Raw genomic sequence first — 19,909 nt, forward strand, 5'->3', positions numbered from 1 at the left:
AGAAGAGGTTTTAAAGTTGTGTTTTAAAAAATGATTGGATAGTTCTTTCTAAGGGTGTATTAAAGTCAATTTCTGTGTAAGCATATATACCATAAAAAATTTTCTCAGACTTGTCATAGTTAGACTTGCCATTAAACAGCCTATTGGTATTTCAGCTGAATTTAATCTGTAAGATAATGAAACACAAAGCTGATATCAAAGATTTTATCCCCCAAAAATTCAACTTGTCCTCACCTGACATTTATGATAAACACCCTTGGCTTGAAAATTGTGTATATTGTTTACAATCTAAGTGTCAGAATTTCAAAAATCTATGTATTTCCTGGCAGACGGCAAAATATTGACATTGAATTTTGACTAAAGTTCACTATATTATATTCATTTAAGAAGGTATACATGGTGTTTGAAACCAAAACACTGAGTGTTTCCAGCTTCTTACAGTATCAATGTGTTTATTAAAATCAGGTTTTATTTTAACTTAACACCCCCAAACATCAAGATACACACAATTGTCCCAGAAATTTGGGATCAAGTGTACAATCCTCTATTAGGTTTACAACTTTCCTGGAAGAGGAATGATAAGAATATCAGTTTTGTTCACAAATAAAATAAAACGTTTAATGCCACTGAATTTAATTTCGCTGCACTTTTAACGCAAAAGATGCTGTTTTATATTAGCATTTTTTCTGTTTGAATGTTTGACAACAACTGTTCCACAAGAACTGTACACTGTACAATAACAATCACACATACAACTGATATACACCAAGTGTATATTGTTAAAGTGCAGTTCACCGTGAACCCATGATTTCCACAAATATGTAAACTGACATCTTCTTCAGAGCTCAACTGAAGAAATAAAGCGCTTGAGGATAAATAACATTTTGAGTAAAATAACTCATTACAGACGGAAAGAACACGGTTTGGTCCACAGGACGAGAAACACGTTTCTCAGACTCGAATAAAAAGGTTCTTAATTTTTTTCCTGAACTCTTTGCGCATCAGGCAGTAAATAAGTGGGTTCAAACAGCTGTTTGCGTGCGCCAGGCATACGGTCACCGGGAACACGTAGGTATGAAACGATATAGTACGACTTATCCCAGTACACCGCGTTAAATTTCACCAGCACGCCCCAAAATGTGATGGCATGATTGGGCATCCAGCAGAGGAAGAAGGACAGGACCACTATGGTGACAGATTTGGTGACTTGCGTGCGCCGTTTCGATGTGTTCTTCATGCTCCGCTGCCGAATGAGCCTTAGCAGCAGCAGGTAACTGACTGACACGATCGCCATTGGCAAAACAAACGCGATGAGGATTTTTTGGACATGATAGATCGCCAGCCAATACTGTCCGTCGGGAAAGCGCAATAAACAAAGTTTTTCGCCGGCCACGTTAGTAACTGTGGAGAAAATGGATGTTGGCGCTGTGGCCACGGTGGCCAGAGCCCAGAGGATCACACTGACCCACCGGATGGAGCAGCCGGTTTGCCTGCTGCGGTCCTTCAGAGCCGAAGCCACGGACCAGTAGCGCGTGACGCTCATCGCCGTCAGGAAGAAGACGCTCGCGTACATGTTCATCACGGTCACCGACAGGATGATCTTGCACATGGCGTCTCCAAACGGCCAGCTGAAGTCCAGCGCCGTGTCCACAGCCCAGAAAGGCAAAGTCAACACAAATTGGAAATCCGTCACAGCCAAATTAAGGATGAAGAAGTTTATCTTGGATATGCGTCTTTCTTGCCTGACGCGGATGAAGAAAAACACCAACAGATTTCCAACCAGACCCACGACGCACACCACAGAGTAGGTGATGGAGATCAAGCACCTCAACACCGGACTCCCGTCGGCGGACACGTCGATGTCCTCCAGACTTTTGAAGCGCTCGCGGTCACTGATTGATCTGTTTATTACACCACTCTGATTACTGTCTCCCATCATATCCAGCGACTTTACAACTTCGGTGTTTCCCATGTCTTTACGCGCACTTAAATGTTCATCCTACGTAACTGTTGTTTATTCAATTAATTTGATAGTTTCGTTTTAACCGATAAATCACCGTACTCACCCTTTATAGCTTCAATCAAGTTCATGATGTTGATAGTCTTGAGCAGAATGCGGCGCGCTCTACAATTTATGCCGGGCGCTTTTTAGATGTCTCCGCCCACCGACAGCAGCGATTCGTCACCGAGTAAACGTAGGCTAATACAAACACCTTGGCCAGTCGCCTGCTTTTGCTTCCAAATCTTTTATGCACGTCGTAACGATATAAAATAACTCCACTTATGAAAAATGACCATGTTTTTTTCTACATGAACCTTGATTAAACGACTGTGGTAACAAACTGCAGTCAATAACCAACAACAAAAAAATTTTATTCAATTCAACATGCTTACTGGGCTACACTTTTACTATAATAAAGCCATGGATCATTTTCCTAAGGGAGACATAAATGAAAACATGTATAATAATTAATATTGAGGTTAACAAGACCAATATATTTTAAATGTATAATTAGCTCATAGTAAATTAAATCGCGCAAGCCATTCTTAAATCATGGTTTACATTTTTTTGCATATGTTTGTGAAGCTACAGGCTTTAAATGGCAATATACATTATAATTTAATAATCAAGATTAAATAGTGCTATCAATATAAAATCATTATTACAGGTATTTTACTTACGGCAATACAGTTTAAACATGGTACATTGCAATAAAGCAGGTGGATCTCTGGGTAAGTATTCACTGCCATCTGCTGTTCACATATAAATATACAGCCTTAGTTTCTAAATTAATACAGCTTGATGCTGAGGGATAAAACCTTGAGCACATCACACAGGAGAACTGATAGATTTAAAGGCATTAAAGATTTGAATATGTTCAGGGCAATCGAGACACTATAGGTTATGAGAAGCCACCACTTTATACTCTACATTTTAGAGGCTATGAGAGTTGGATGGTTGTGTGTGGGTTCTATCATTCTAGAGGATAGAAAAGAGCTTTTAAATGCATATATACAATAAAGAGGTGTTAGAAATAATCTTAAATCTCCCAGCGAGAGTTGAAAATGGGTTAGCGTTTGTTGCCCCAGATACAGTTGCTGCTGAAATATGAACAGGCACCAGGTTAGTTCTCAATTTAGAATCTTCACCTTTTCCACAGATTGATTCAGGCTCGTCTGACCTTTATTGCAGAGCAGAACGCCATTCAGCTCAAACGCCTCGTGTCTGACTGTCTTACAGCACTTACTTCCCAGTCAGCAAGTTAAAGTAGCTGAGCTTTTTATAAAGGAGAGAAATGTTTAACATCTCCAACATCAAGAGGCAAAAAGTTAACTCAATGCATTTTATTACATCTAAATGTCTCTACATAAACATGTAACATTCAATAAGTAAACAATTTCTTTCAATGCATGTAATAAATATTTTTTTTTCACTTAGTACTTTATACAAACTGACATTGGTCTACTGTACAATATGTCTTCCACATCTTAAAAATCGTTTTTTTTTTCCTTTTCTTAAAACATGCCACATAAACACAGAGTGGATGAAGTTTAAGGCAGTGAGCATAGATGTCAGCTTACTGAAGTGGAAAACAAAATAAAAGCTGGACTTTGACACTGAGTCCACTCATAGCACAGTTCTGCGTCTAAAAATATATAAATTAGTTTGTTGTGAAGTTGCGACTTTAACACATGAATGCACATCACTGAAACAACCAAGTTTGCACAATGTGGTCAAGAACAAACCCATGCACACGCTCTTTCACACATACACACACACACACACAGCATATCCCTTTATCAGTCATATCTGAAATGAGCAAATGAACGAAAACCTGTATTCTGTTTGCCATTGAGCCTTGCTTAGATAACAAACCTTGTCAAACACATAAAAGACAAAAACATTGAACCAAACCTACTGGTTTACTTGTTAAAAAGAGGGAATTATTAATACTGCTAGAGATCTAACAAGTAGTTGATTTGGTAACAATGATTTTGTATTTTCGTCTCCATCATTTTCTCTCTTTACTTAAACGATTTCAATCTTAGAGACAAAATCAGGTGATAAACATCTAATACTTTCAGAGGAAATGTAGGTTAAAAGGAGGTTTAGAGGGCAAAGGAAACAGAGTCTATCAAACAGCACAAAATGCAATCGCTAGATTCTGTCACATGCAATTAGCCCGGTTCTAAACCCAATCAAGCTCTGAAAAGAGGTCTGGTCAACACATTGAGAGAGCCACGCTAGCAAACAGACACACACACACACACATACACACACAAACCAATAAAACAGCCTGTGTCAAATAAGTACATATTAAAAAAAAAAGATTTTCCTAATTGTACTTATTCCATTTAGCTTTCGAATACTTCTGTTTGGATTTTCCTTAATGTAGTTTGCATGGAAACGTTTGCAATTATTTCCACTGTTAATTTGTTCAGAAACACTGAGTTTGTAGATAAGAGCTCCAAATCTGAGTTTAATAGAGGCTAAAATAACATCTTCAGTCTTTCGCACGCAAATAAACACCCTCACACAAGGCACACGTGACAGAATGGTAGAAAAAGCAAGTGGCTTTAGGACAGTTTTCCCACACTGTACCGATCACAGCTGATCTAATAGACGACAACAACCTCAGGTGGAAACAAACATCTATGAGCAAGTTCAAGATAAGCAACCCAAAATAACTTGACCATCTACATAAATCTCAAACTTAATTCCTGGAGGGCCGCAGCTCTGCACAGTTTTGCTCCAACCCTAATCAAACACTGATCAAATATTTAAGGTGATTGAAAGAGTCATGAACACCCTTATTTGTTGGATCAGCTGTGTTTGATTTGAGTTGGAGCAGAACTGTGCAGAGTTGCGGCTCTCCAGGATTTGAGTTTTATACCTATGATCTACACCATTGCCAGACTTCCCGACGAATCATTCCTTCTAAGAAAATCACGACAACGGGGACGGAAAGAAGAAAGAAAGAATGAACAATCAAGCATAGTAGCCACAACGAAAGATTAAAATCCTTACTTTCTACACAAGCTGTACGTTTAAGTTCACTGAACTCACAATCTCTCACTCTAGAAACTTCAACACTGAACGCAGTGTTCTTTTGGCATCGAGCAAGAAAAATATGGATGCTAAATTGTTAGAAGAATTACATATTCTTAAAAACAGTCATGAATTACATTTCACACAAGAATCATGAGGTCAGATATTGGCAATCCATAACAATGCATCTACTTCCAGTTGTCAACCTGAAGGTGAAGGAATGCTTTGTAACTGTCCACCAACGCAAAAACGAATTGATAACTCACTTAGAAAGGAAGATTCAGTCATCATTTATGAAGTGTTCACACTTGTAGGTTTGGTTAGATGAAGACAAACTCTAGTGTGACTGATTGTTTTAGTGTGGTTCAGTTGAGTAAGTGTGAATGCTGTCATTTTAACTGGTTTACACCAAGTAAAAGAACTGAGAACACTGAAAAAGTGGGTCTCTATACACTTTCTAATGAACACATAGGTGCAATTCAATAGAATTATGAACAACACTAAACAAACATGATAGGATAAAGAAACTAAGCAAGAAACTAAACAAACAAGAAACCAAACAAACAAGAAACTAAGCAAGAAACTAAACAAACAAGAAACCAAACAAACAAGAAACTAAGCAAGAAACTAAACAAACAAGAAACCAAACAAACAAGAAACCAAACAAACAAGAAACTAAACAAGAAACTAAACAAACAAGAAGCTAAGCAAGAAACTAAACAAACAAGAAACTAAACAAACAAGAAACTAAACAAACAAGAAGCTAAGCAAGACACTAAACAAACAAGAAGCTAAACAAACAAGAAACTAAACAAGAAACTAAATAAACAAGAAACTAAACAAACAAGAAACTAAACAAACAAGAAACTAAACAAAAAACAAAACAAACAAGAAACTAAACAAGAAACTAAACAAACAAGAAACTAAACAAAAAACCAAACAAACAAGAAACTAAACAAACAAGAAACTAAACAAGAAACTAAACAAACAAGAAACTAAACAAACAAGAAACTAAACAAACAAGAAACTAAACAAACAAGAAACTAAACAAACAAGAAACTAAACAAACAAGAAGCTAAGCAAGAAACTAAACAAACAAGAAACTAAACAAACAAGAAACTAAATAAACAAGAAACTAAACAAGAAACCAAACAAACAAGAAACCAAACAAACAAGAAACCATCAAACAAGAAACCAAACAAACAAGAAAACAAACAAACAAGAAACCAAACAAACAAGAAACCAAACAAACAAGAAACCAAACAAACAAGAAACCAAACAAACAAGAAACTAAACAAACAAGAAACCAAACAAACAAGAAACCAAACAAACAAGAAACCAAACAAACAAGAAACTAAACAGAAACTAAACAAACATGAAACTAAGCAAGAAACCAAAACAAGAAACTAAACAAACAAGCTAAGCAGGAAACTAAACAGAAACTTAACAAACAAGATAGGATAAATAGAACTGAATGCTCAAGAATTTCTGTTGTTTGTTTTCTTATGATCCTCTAAATTATTTTGCCCATTACAGATAAAAAATGCATCAGCCATGTTTCTCCTTGGAGATCATTGTTTGTCTGCAATGAACCAATTCCTGTTGCATTTTGCCTGTGGGTATTTTACAAGCACTTCACAAGTTCTCAGCTGATTTAGCATGTATAGCTATGCTTTTTAGCAAACTTCTTTCACAACATATACATAAAATGTTTTTGTTGTTGTCGTTTGCTTTGCATGTTAAGGTTCAGTGTTTTTAAAACAAACAAACAAAGTGATTCAATAAGCAAACCAGCACTAAATATAAGACTTTGGTCCAGGCCAAACCAACCAACGAGAACCAAACTACAAATGTGAACACACTTACTTACCCTCATATCATTCCAAACCTGACTTTCATTTGTAAAACAAAAGAAAGTTTCAGTGGGGACTAAAACAACACTTGGAACCCAATGACTTTCATTATGAAGAGATAACACTGAAAAACTCGTTCTTTTGGGTTCTGCACAATAAGGTTTGGAACAACAACAGGTTAATAAATGATGACAGAAGAGCCATTTTTGGGTGAACTATCTATTAAAGTATTACATAAACTATTCTCCGATTTTAGGGGAACGTGTGATATGGATTGGCAGAGACGCATCAAGTTTTGCTGGAAACAGAAAAGAGCCAGGAGTCCGTCAGACGGTCTGATCGCAGCCATTGTGCCCTGTGGAATCATTAAAAAATTTAGATGATTATAGAATATGGTGGGTCAAGAAGATATAAAAAGTGTTCATATTACATTAAAGGGCAGAGACGGAGCTGTGAGGGAAAAACAGCATCAGATAAAACCCAAAGTAACTTAGCAAGCTGAGAAGGAGAGAAAAAAAACTCTTTCAAGTTTACATATACATTAGATAGCTAGATAGATAGGTATATACAAAAGTAAAACAAAAAATAGATTTGTTCTCTGTACACGGCAACGATTATCATCGTTTAGAAAAACACCCTTCAGTCATCCTGTGAGTCCTGTTGTCTTCCCAATGAGCGGAAGTCTCTTCAGTCAGTTTGCTGTGCAAGGATAGGGCCCTGGGTCAGTCTAGTGAGATGACGTCTGGGATGGAGCCGTAGATGGCAGAAGTGGGGGCTGAATCTGAGGTGGGACGCGGGCCGGGTGGGTGTCCGAGGCTTTCTCTCAGGCTGCTGGAGGACACCAGGCTGTTGCCGGTGCTGCCGCCGTTGACGTTGATGGGAGGGAGGCTGGTGTTTACAGGGGTGGAGGGAGGATCCAGGAAGAGCTGAGACGAGCCGTACGGGAGGAATCGACTCAGGAGGAGGTCATGATCTTCAGATGCTGATGCAGCCGCTGCCATCACCATGTTGTAGTGCTGGAAAATAGATGACAGCTTAATGTGGTTTAATGATCAATCAAAGCAGACCGATAAACATTTAAAAAGTGAATTGTACTACCTGATGATTTTCCCCTTGTAAAAAAGGAAAGAAGTTGAGATCTGTAAAAGGTAACACAGACAAATCAGCACACATTACACTTGATTGAGGACGTTTTCCACATTTAAGTCAGCATGAAATGGAGGTTGCGACAATCTTTTCCTGTGATGTATTTTTGTGTGAAATAGCTCTCTAAATAAAGAAAAAAATCAAATGTTTTTATCTTCTATAAAAAAATTCTAACAAAAATGTTGACACCACATATTTTGTTTTTGTCTTTGTACTCCTAAAAGCACAGCATGTAATATTCGCTGCTAGAGGACACATACGCAAAAAAACAAACATGACTGAGTGTGGAATCAGGAAAATTGTGGTCTTCATTAAAATCTATGGGACTATCATGTTCATGGACTTGAAATCATGTTGATGGATGAGCTAAATCCTTTTTTAACTCAGGATATCTAACCTTGCGAAAAGGCAAGATCTACCCATCAAATAACTGACAGAAAAATAAAGCTACATTTTTCATTTGATTTTCTAACTTGAGCTTGAACTAAGTAAAAAGCACTAGTTTCGGTTAATTGATGCAACCAAGAAAATCTATGACAATGCATCTGGATGACATTTGGAGAGGGTGAAAATCTGGGTAACAATGCACTGTGACTTTGGCAGTAATCAGATCATATGAAGTGTCTGTAAATTTAAAAATAAGAGATTGGTAAAATGATTTTCAATGATACTTTTACAGCATACTACACGAGCATTTTATAAATAAGCTGTGATAAAAATCCACAAATAAAAATATTAATAATAATAATAATAACTAAACAACAATCATAAATTACATTACACCACATATAAATGTAACAGCATATTGTAAACATTACAATTGTAACAGCAATTGTAGTTCTGGTTTAGTCAATTGACGATGTTATAAAAAGGCAAACTGTTGCTTGCAGCTGGATATTATTGTGAGAGCGTCCTTCCGATCACATTGAAGGAGGTGAGAGGTGCCTTTTCTAGTTTTGTGCTCTCCTTATGCCTTGCTTTTTTCGAAGTTTAATCAAAAAAGTTGAAATGTTTTCAGCACTGTGTCTCCCATCTGCATGCACAAGCTGCATATCTCCATTTGAATTAATGAACTTGAGCATGCAAAAGACTTGATATGTGCACGGCCCCTTATTACTTTGAGGCTTGTGCCTCATGGGGTGTGGGATGTCATATGAAGAGCTGTGTATTGACATTGCGGCAATTAACACAGCAGTTGGATCAAGAAAATAAAGCGAGATAGGCCTACATCGCTTGAGATGCATTTCTTGTACTTATTCTTCTGTCATATTTGGGATCTACCAGGAGAGTCATAAAGATCAACCAGTCGATTGCGATCAATAGGTTGGTTACCACTTAGCTAAAGCATTCAAAACATCATTAAAGTAGTATGAAGCAGAGTAAGACCAAGAGCCGTCTAAGCAAGACAATAGCACTGAAGCAATTGCTGATGAGAGACAATCGGGATATGGCACAAAAGAGTTTTTATTATGCCACAGTCGACTATTTCTGGTTCTTCCAGTCGTGATCACATGGACGAGCAGCACATAAAACATATTAAAGCATCTTTGATGTTTCAACGTTTTATATAAATAAAAAACAATTGAAGGGTGTATGAGGTGGGAATTAAAATGGCCCAACATTTAGCTTATTTCTCTGGATATGAGCATTCTTCAAAACATTTGGCAATGTGTGGTAACGAAAATAGGGAGATTTCGAAAAAGATATAAAAATCTAGGGAGAGAAACCATTTTAACTGAATTTATGTGCCCAAACATAGACAAGTAAAGTCTTCCAGTTGTTAATATTATTTTAAGATTTGAACTAAATTTAAATTTAAATTGCAGTTTAAATTGAATTTGAATTTTCAATCTTTAGGGATTGTCAGCCCAAGATAAGTGAAATTATCACCAACTATCTTAAATGGATTATTTTCTTGGAAGTAAGGGTCAGAAATGTCAGAAAGGGACATGAAAATACTTTTGGACAGACTGATTGTATATCCTGATATTCTTCCAAAAGAAGTGATTAGATTCAGAAGAGTTAGGACAGATTGGTCAGGGTTTGACAGATACATTATAATGTCATCTGCATAAAGGCTAATGAGAACTTCTTTGTTTCACACTTGACGGCCTGTGATATTTATATGATGGCTTATACTTAGGGCAAGGGGCTCAATCACAATAGCAAAAAGGGCAGGAGAGAGAGAGCAGCAAACAACATTTCTTATTTCCATTCAAGGTTTTTTTTAATATTTTATTTAATTTAGCTTTATTTAAATCAACCAAAATATCTTTTGCTTTCATGGTGTCATTTATATATTAAAATGAACTAACAGTATAAATAAATGAATGAACAAATGAGTAAACGTATAGCAGAATTAACAAAAATAATTTCAGATAATAAATATAGTTTTGGTAAATTTGGCGATGCTTTACTGATTGCTTTTATTTGGTAACAATAATGTATAAAGATGAACTAATAAAAAAAAAAAGAGTAATTAGACAAGATTATAAATGATATAGAAGACAATACAGAATAAATAATCAGTGTTAATGTAAGAAAACATAATAACACTGTTCTAATGTTTTTCGGATATTTTGATTAAAATATCTTGAATCAAAATCTGAAAATTTGCTTCTGCTCTGCATCGGTGGTCCTTCTCTGATGACATCAGTTTGACAGCTTACCCTTAATTACTCCCCTCTAACTGTTAGTTTGCATTGAGTCAGAGATGGCGAGGAGGTGCACTAAAATAAAAACATTTGGTAGCAACTTCCAGTACCCAAAGACTTGAAAGCAGCTGCTAATGATAGTGTCTGTGTGTGTGTGTGTGTGTGTGTACCTGACAGGTCAGTGGGTGTAGAGTAGTAGTGGCGGTAGTCCTGAATGAGGGGAGGAGGTGGGGGAATGTAACTGGTGTCCACCTGAGGCATGCTGGGAGTTCGACTCACTGGAGATGCTTGTCTGTGGAGATTCAGCACCCTGTGAACAGACGCCAACAAACAAACATGAGTAGAGCATTCAGCCAAAATGACCCTTAGAATGTTATTTGTGTGAGTGAAAATGATCATTTACCCATTATCCATCTGAGGAGACATGCTGGACAGTGATGGACAGCTCTTCTTCGGGAGGGGTTCTTCATCCTCCTCCTCTTCAGATGAGCTGTCTAGAGTCAAATCAATCACCTCCACCTTTTTGCTGTTTCCTCCTCCACTGTTGCCATTTGTTTGAGAATTCTGCTCCAACACGCTTGTACGACACCCACCTGATTACACACAAACAAACATGCACAAGCACACACAGACGTAAACACACACAGCGGGTTGTAAATAAAATTGTTTCAGGATGCATGCTCAGATTATATAAGAACATGTGATGAAATGTGCGATGACATTTCTCAGGGGAGCTTTAAAGGGATAGTTACCAAAAAATGAAAATTTATCTCACTATTTACTCACACTCAAGTGGTTCAAAACTTTTATGAACTTTTTCTTTTAAACACAAAACTAGATTTTGTGAAGAATATTAGAAATAAACAGCCACAGTAAGAACAAAAAATAATATGCAATGGCTGTTTTTTTCATTTTCCAGTTTATCTTCCTGTGTGATCAACAGAAGAAAGAAACTCGAATATGTTAGGAACTTAGGGTGCTTTCACACTTGGTTCAATTGCCTGGACCAAACCAAAGTTCGATTGTCCACCTTCTTGGTTGGTTTGTGTTCACACTGTCTTTTTTTCCTTCTGAACCCGGGACGCTTGCGTCATCGAGCTGCTGTTTTGTGTACAGCTGTTGTTAGGTGACAACCACGAAAGCAAAGCGCCAAAATGGAAACGTCCGCATATCACGGTCATTCTGCTTTTACTGAATCTTTTGGTTTTGTTGGTTTTGGTTTTGTTACCTAAACCAAAATACAGAGAGGCACTTGCATCTATTTGCCACAAAAAAAACATTAAAAACGTTCAAAGCATCACGCGATGTCTGTCATTTTTAGTGGAGACAAGCAGACATTAACACTGTTTGCACTGGGTCAGTCCCGCTTGTCACCAAGGTAGGTGATACACAGACATACACCTCTTTCAGGCGGACTCGGATATGTTTCAGAAGACACGTGAACACTAGCTAAACGTACCATACTTTAATGTCAAATGAACTCGGGTGCAGAACAAAAGTGCTAGTGTGAAAGCACCCTTAGTAAATAATGACAGAATTTTAATCTTTGGGAGAACTATCCCTTTAATGGCATTTTCATTGTTTTGGCACAAAAAGGAGGGATTTTTTAAAGTATTAACTGTGTCACTTGTGATTAGCTGAATACATCCCTGGTAAAAAAATCGTAATCTTACTTATACAATAAAATATGTATATCTGGAAGAATCTGAAAAATAGCCATGACCCTATCAACATTTTACTAAAGTGCCCTGGACTTTAACAATCAGCTACTTACTTGTAAGTAAATAATGAAGTTAAAAATTTTGCAATAAAAACTGCTGACTATTTTGTTTGACTTTCATTAAAATACAAAGTCATGCAAAACTGTCATTCCTTTTTTATTAAGGGATTTAAAAGGCCTTTGACCAATTCTTAATTGTCAAGAATTAACTCGATTAGGCCTAATCCCAATTCTACCCCTTAACCCTTTCCTTTACCCTCGTTTTGCAAGTTCATGTGAAGGGGTAGGGGTGTCCCAATTCTCTTTAGCGTGAAGGCGTAGAGCTAAGGGGAAGGGCTAGATATCCCTTGAAACTGAGATTTTTCAGAACCACACACGAAACTAATAGGTATGGAAATTTTCCAGAATATACCATCTACAACAACAGCATGGCTGCACACGAAAGTCAGGAGATGCACAAATTAGTATTTATTGTCATTATTACAAAGTTTTACAACAAACAAGCATATGTTTTAGTACAGTCATAACCACGTTCGTGGTTTACCATCATGCTTTTAAATTTTTTTTAATTAAAAAAAAAACCACTAAATTTGGCTATCTATAATCCCTTATATTAACTCCTGTATAGCAGTGCCTCAACATATTTTCTCATCTGACACTCGATGACACTGGAATACCTAGTCAGAAAAGTCTAGTGGCTGAGAATAAGCTTTTTACAGTGTCTGCTATAATGTTAATGTTGTTTTCGTGTGTTTACATAGATGCATATGGCCACAGTGTAAATGCACAGTACATTTATGAGCTTATTGCCACATTATATCATTATAATAACGTGATATCGCTGTCTTCAGTGATTTCCTGAAGTTAAATACCAAAAAAGAATGCAACTGGAATAACTACAGCGGTCGCCATCATCAATCTCATATGAAGTATGAGCTCGCGATGACATATGATGACGTGTGCAGGTGCTGTAGTGCTGTCCCATTTTGTAATTTGAAGCCCATCTCCTTCACACTCAAGGGCCAAGAGGAAGGGCTAGTGGTAAAAGGGATTGGGTCTAAATGAGACTTACCGTCGATGCCATTGTATGAAGCAGACACCTCCTGCACTTCCTTTTTCGACCTCATGGGGGCCCAGCTGCCATCTTCCTTGAACTGAATCTCATCACAATCTAAACAGCTGTTCAGAATCTCCATAAACAACCTAAAGACGGACAGAGAAAAAAGATGAGAGAAAAAAAGACTATAAAGAGATCTGAGAAAAAAATAAAAGCTAAAACCAGGAATCAATCACTCTCTCATTACACCAGGTGAGAAATATTGTGTTTTTAAATAGATTATCATTAAAATGTTTAGAAAATAGATATTGATCATATTTGTATATTGATCATATTATATATTTACTGTATAAAGTCATTTTATAGGATGCTCATACACAAAAATAGAATAAACCCTTCTGTGCTTTGTCATTGTTAACAGAATTTCATGTGCAGTTCAGTTGGGTTTTTATTCTGCATACCCGTCTATGATGAGATGTTCATAGGGTGCTTTTTTGTCACAGACAGGACACACCCATGTGGGCTTCTTTTCATTCATCTGGATGTAGAGGGTGGCATCAAAACACTGCAGGTGTGAACACGTCAACGCTCGGCATGGAATCATTAGCCGCATCTTCCCCAGCTGCAATACACAGGCAAAAGAACAGACAATCATGCAGGAATTAACACTCAGACTACTCACATGGGGGGGAAATCCAGGTATAAAAAAACACACACACACAAAGAGAGAGAGAGAGTGAGAGAGACAGAGATGTAGGTTTGGAGGCACACCAAAGAATGAAAAGAACAAATGAGAAACATGACCAAAACCTATATAATCATAGCAATTAAACAGCCGACATTGAACAGACTAACTGTTTCAGACAGATTTATGAGTCCGCTTATATATGGAAGATTCTGAATGCGATTCATATTGAGTTAGAAATCAAAAACATCAGTCCTTGCCTTTTGTGATCTTTAACTACACTGAAACATTAGAATCCTAAACAATAACGTAAGCTTTGGTTTTCAAAAGGTCTTCTGTCGCCATTTAAAACAAAGCTATTGTGAGAATAAAACCCTTGATGATCATGTTTAGAATCAGTTAATATACATTGCTTGTTTGATAAATAAAGATGCTTACCGGACATAATAATGAAACTCTTAAGCTTGTGGTTGCTATTTCACTGTCAGGATCTGCTGTTAGTTTTTCCTTTACTGCAGGACATCAGAAAAAACACACACATTAGCTACACAAAACACGCATAGATTTTCTTTTACAATCGCAATGCTATTAATACATGATTATTCAAACAACTGGAGGTATGAAATAACAGTACAGATATATTTAACTTAATAAAGGATCAAACACTTCACAGCATTCATACCTAAACTACCATTCAGGAAGGTGCAATTGGTGTAGTCTTGTGTGTGTATTTCATTTGGAATTAAATGATTACTTTTTTCAGCAAGGATACATTACATTGCACAAAACTGACAGTAAAGACATTTAAACATGTTCTTTGGAACTTTCTATCCATTAAAAAAGAAATGCATCAAAGTATATACAAAAATGAACTCTTGTGAATGAACTACCTTTTCATTATGTTGGTGGCAGTTTTTGCTCCATTGACTTCCATTATGACCAAATTTTTAAATTGCAAAGCCATGACACCATATAATCATTCATTCTTTATTGTTGGTGGTTCTCCATGTTGGGAAGTTGTAAAAATGACAATTTTTACTGTTGATCATCAGTTGGCAGTATTAACCCTTAGATAAGTTACGAAGTATGCTATCCATCTCAGATGCAGAAAAGCTAGTCCATGCTTTTATGACTTCTAGGCTGGACTACTGTAATGCACTGTTTGCTGGCTGCCCAGCATCCTCTATTAACAAACTTCAATTAGTACAAAATGCAGCTGCCAGAGTTCTTACCAGGTCTAGAAAATTTAATCACATCACCCCAATTTTATCCTCCTTACTCTGGCTGCCTGTTAAGTTTCGTATTGAATTTAAAATATTGCTTTTTACATATAAAGGTCTAAATAATCAAGCTCCTGTTTATCTAACCAATCTTCTGTCTCGCTACAATCCAACTCGCTCTTTAAGATCTCAAAACTTAGGGCTTCTGGTAGTACCTAGAATAGCAAAGTCGAGTAAAGGAGGTCGAGCCTTCTCATTTATAGCTCCTAAACTCTGGAATAGCCTTCCTGATAACGCCCGAGGCTCAAACACACTCACCCAATTCAAAACTAGATTAAAGATCTGTTTAGTAAAGCATACACTCAGTGCACCACTTAGCGGGCTTCTACACAGGTTTCTGCACCTTGTTTATATACACTATGAACAGCAGCTACGCTAATTATTTTCTTTATTCTCCATTTCCACCTGGGGATACTCTTCCCGAGGCCCTCAGACTATGCAGAGTCACTGATCCGATCCAATACCAAAGACGAGATGATCCCAAGGTTTCCATATCCTGTACCAGGCCATATCCTGAGCAGCTACTGTGGTGGTCATGGAGGAGTGGAGAACATGAGACTGATTCCTGTGACGCTCCAGAGACAGACGAGTCTTCGCTGAGGCCAGCTTCCAGCCTCCGCCACTGAGAGCTCTGCACAAGACGTTTGGCCAGCGGATAAATTAAAATGGTCGTGCCCAACTGAGCCTGGTTTCTCTCAAGGTTTTTTTCTTCACTTTCACCATTTAGTGAAGTTTTTTTTTCCCTCTCCGCTGTCGCCTCTAGCTTGCTTGGTTCGGGATCTATAGAGCTGCGCATCGTTGGATCTGCTCTTCAGTGTTTGGACTCTCAGTAGTGATTATTAAACCACATTGAACTGAGCTAAACTGAACTGAACTTAAACACTACAAACTGAACTACACTGTTCCTATTTACTATGACCTTTTATGTGAAGCTGCTTTGACACAATCTACATTGTGTAAGCGCTATACAAATAAAGGTGAATTAAATTGAATTGAATAAGACTGTGCAAAAATGTTTCTGGCTTTTATATAAAGTTCTACAGAGCATAAAAAGCAAATTATAGTGTGTGTGTGTGTGTGTGTGTGTGTGTGTGTGTGTGTGTGTGTGTGTGTGTGTGTGTGTGTGTGCGTGTGTATAAATACACTTACTGTACAATGTTCTGAAGATTTCTCAGACATACCAAAGTAGGTGCACAACAGTCTCATGCACAAATACACACACACACTATACTCCATATAACTCTCTATAAAAGTCAGAAACTAAACCTTTTTTGATGATCAACAGTAAAATTACAAATTTTACCTCTTCTCAAGATGCAAAACCAGCAACAATCAAGAATGTATGATAATATGGTGTCATGGCTTGGCAATCAAAACATTTTTTATAATAGAAGTCAATGGGGCAAATACAGCCACCAATATAACGAAAAGATAATACATTTGCCCACAGTGTGTTGTTTAGACGTCAAAATTGTCAAAGCATTTTCCCAAAATATGAGTCAAAATAAGATTTGTCACCAAAAATCATTCCATTTGGTGAAACATAGTAAGCTGTGGCCAAATTAAGACTCTTAATATATGTTTCTTTAGACCTAAACCAGCATATTATATACATGCAACACTGAAGTGTGTCCCATCATAGAAACAAATTATACTTTATTATTATTATTATTATTATTATTATTATTATCTTAGATATTTTTGCCTTTTTTATGATAGGACTGCATATATTGACAAGAAATGAAGACTGAAAGAGAAAGAAGGGGATGGGATTGTGAAAGTCTGCAGCATAATTGCACTATATATATAAGTGCACTGACCACTGAGCTATCATGTCAACATAATGTCATTATTAATTCATTCATTTACCTTCGGCTTATTCCCTTTATTAATCTGGGGTAACCACAGCGTAATGAACCGCTAACTTATTCAGCATATTTTTCACGCAGCTGATGCCATTCCAGCCATAACCCAGTACTGGGAAACACCCATACACACTCACATTCACAGTCATACACTACGGCCAATTTAGCTTATTTAATTCACCTATAGCGCATGTCTTTGGACTGTGGGGGAAACCAGAGCAATGGGAGGAAACCCATGCAAACACGGGGAAAAAAGGCAAACTCCACATAGAAATCTCAACTGACCAAGCCGGGGTTCGAACTAGCGACCTTCTTGCATTAAGGCGACAGTGCTAACCACTGAGCCACTGCGCCACCCCAACATAATGATGTATTTCTTTTTATAATATATATTTTATTTTAATCTTTGCTAAAATAAAGAGATTAATCTTACAGAACGCAAACTGTCAAACAACACTGTCTGGCAAATTTATTACACGGGTTAGCGATGGACAAATTATAAGATTCACAAGCATCATCTTTAAAAAGACACAACCATTACACTTTAGAAGCATTCAAAAGCCCTTATTTATGATTGTCAAATCATGTGAATAAATGTTTGTACTTCAGAATTTGTTAGAGCCGCCTGAGGCTGGTGTGCTGTAGCTTGTTTACAACAAGGGCATCAGGGCGTTCTTTCAGCATTAACAAGCCTCTTCAGACAGTTTATGGGTTGCTGCATAAAATCTGAAAGTATCACGCAAAGTTTGAAGGGCAGACAAGAACAAAGAGCAAGCTGTGTAAAGTAGACAGACCTGTGATGTTCATTTCTGCCATTGATTAGATCAATGCTAGACCAGCTCACTTCTATCACATTATACTCCACTGACTAAAAGATTCTGCCACTAATTTAAGTCTTGATAGGTTTAAGAATATTATTATTGATTGCAGTTCATGGAGAACAATTTTTAAAGTTTTCAGCTGGATAAAATAAGATGCCAGCAATATATTAAGCCACAATCTATTTTATTTTTTTCTTTGAAGAAGGGACAAGGCTAATTCTGTCTGGATAAAATTAGCACTTAACCACATTGGCAAAAAAGAAAAAAAAAGAAAAAAAAAAGCCATCTTTAGATTAGATTAGACTAAATAAAAACTTAACAGAGCTGTTGGCAATGTGCTCTCGACTTAAACACAGGGGCTTCAAAATTAACATCTGAGCCGTCGCTGAGAGTAAATTAGAGTTTAAATCTAAATATAAAAACCTTTGCAAGTAATGTGAAACAGAACTACAATACTGTTTAATATTTGAGGTCAGTAATATTTTTGTCATGTTCATAAAGGCTACATTTATTTGATCATAAGCTAAAACAGTAATAATTTGAATAGTAATTACAATTTAAACTGACAGTTATTTATCATTCATTTTTAAATGTGGCAACTTCTTAGGAAAGACAATATTATAGATAATTCTAATATGCTGTTTTGTGCATTATATCATAGTTAAAAACCCTTTTTTAATATTTCATTTTGAAAACGGTAATGCATTTTCTTCATGATGCTATGATGAATAAAAATTCAAAACAACAGCATTTGTTCAGCAAAACCTCTGCATTTAAAAGCATAAAAACCTGCTATTCTAAAAATCTAACTGAAATCCCTAAATAAATGCTAATTTTCTTCAGGTTTAAGGAATACAAAGAGTGAGTGTGACAAACAACAGTATTAAAAAAATAATAATAAAAAAAATTTAAAAAATGAGATAAACATGTTACATTAATTGTATGTGTGAACTTTGTACACAAAAACAGTTTGGGGATAATTTTGCATGACCAAGAGTCTGCATTTGAAACATTATTATAGCTTCACGCCGAAAAAACGTTTATGTCCACTTAGAAAAATGGAGATGCTGCTTGCCGTCATGTGCACTTTGGACATTAAAAGGCAAAAAAAGGAGAGCCGACATGAAAAAATGGAAGGAGAGAGTAAGGAAGGCTTTGAGAAATGGTTTTGGAAAACCATGTTTGAATCAAAGAGAAGAACAAAAACCAGGGAAAAATCCACCGAAAGTGGTAAGTGAAAGAACAGTATATGTGATGTGATCTCTCTCTCTCTCTCTCTGAACGCGCTGAGGAGCAATAAACAGCACAAAAACAGTTAACCTATCAAAATAAACCACATACCATGTATAATAATGAAGCTGTATTAATGCATATTTCCTGCCAGTCCTTTGTAAACTACGGCAAGCAGAGTTTATTTGTTTAAATATTTATTTATATAATGGGATGGTGGAGCGCGAGAACAGTTTGAAGTAGTATATACACAGATGTGCTGTGCCAGCTTTTGTAAATAAGCGACAATATTTAGTTATGATGTATGTCTGCATTGTATGTATTTATTGTTGTATTTATTTATTTATTGTTCATAATTGATTATTACCCGTACTGTAAGAAGGTTTTTGTACTGTACATTGTTCATTCTGTATTGTCTGTTTTTAAATAAAAATGATAATAATAAACTTCAAAAAAATGCTTAATATTAACCTGAAGTTTCTGTTTCTGTATTAAAACTAATATCATTAGTGGTTTAAAGTGACATGATGAGTTGGAGTTATATTATT

The 19,909-nt window shown here is 36.5% G+C and overlaps 2 protein-coding genes across 2 annotated transcripts in view; both read right to left on the reverse strand.

Moving 5' to 3' along the window:
- Nucleotides 1-451: 451 nt before the first annotated feature.
- rxfp3.3a1 (relaxin family peptide receptor 3.3a1) lies at nucleotides 452-2,123 on the reverse strand. Its single transcript, XM_056462858.1, is given in 2 exon segments — nucleotides 452-1,077; nucleotides 1,079-2,123. Coding segments are annotated over 2 exon segments (1,020 nt in total). The 5' UTR covers nucleotides 1,973-2,123; the 3' UTR covers nucleotides 452-951.
- A 3,994-nt stretch (nucleotides 2,124-6,117) lies between these two features.
- pias1a (protein inhibitor of activated STAT, 1a) overlaps nucleotides 6,118-19,909 on the reverse strand; it is a 60,252-nt gene continuing 46,460 nt past the window's right edge. Inside the window, exons 8-14 of the mRNA XM_056461675.1 lie at nucleotides 14,604-14,677; nucleotides 13,942-14,102; nucleotides 13,496-13,626; nucleotides 11,107-11,296; nucleotides 10,874-11,013; nucleotides 8,002-8,042; nucleotides 6,118-7,919 (exon numbers count right to left, since the gene is read on the reverse strand). Of these exons, the coding sequence (XP_056317650.1) occupies nucleotides 7,626-7,919; nucleotides 8,002-8,042; nucleotides 10,874-11,013; nucleotides 11,107-11,296; nucleotides 13,496-13,626; nucleotides 13,942-14,102; nucleotides 14,604-14,677 (1,031 nt within the window). The 3' untranslated portion in view covers nucleotides 6,118-7,625. The remainder of the gene's footprint in view (nucleotides 7,920-8,001; nucleotides 8,043-10,873; nucleotides 11,014-11,106; nucleotides 11,297-13,495; nucleotides 13,627-13,941; nucleotides 14,103-14,603; nucleotides 14,678-19,909) is intronic.

Source organism: Danio aesculapii, chromosome 7, assembly GCF_903798145.1.
Source record: "Danio aesculapii chromosome 7, fDanAes4.1, whole genome shotgun sequence".
NCBI classification, from domain to species: domain Eukaryota; kingdom Metazoa; phylum Chordata; class Actinopteri; order Cypriniformes; family Danionidae; genus Danio; species Danio aesculapii.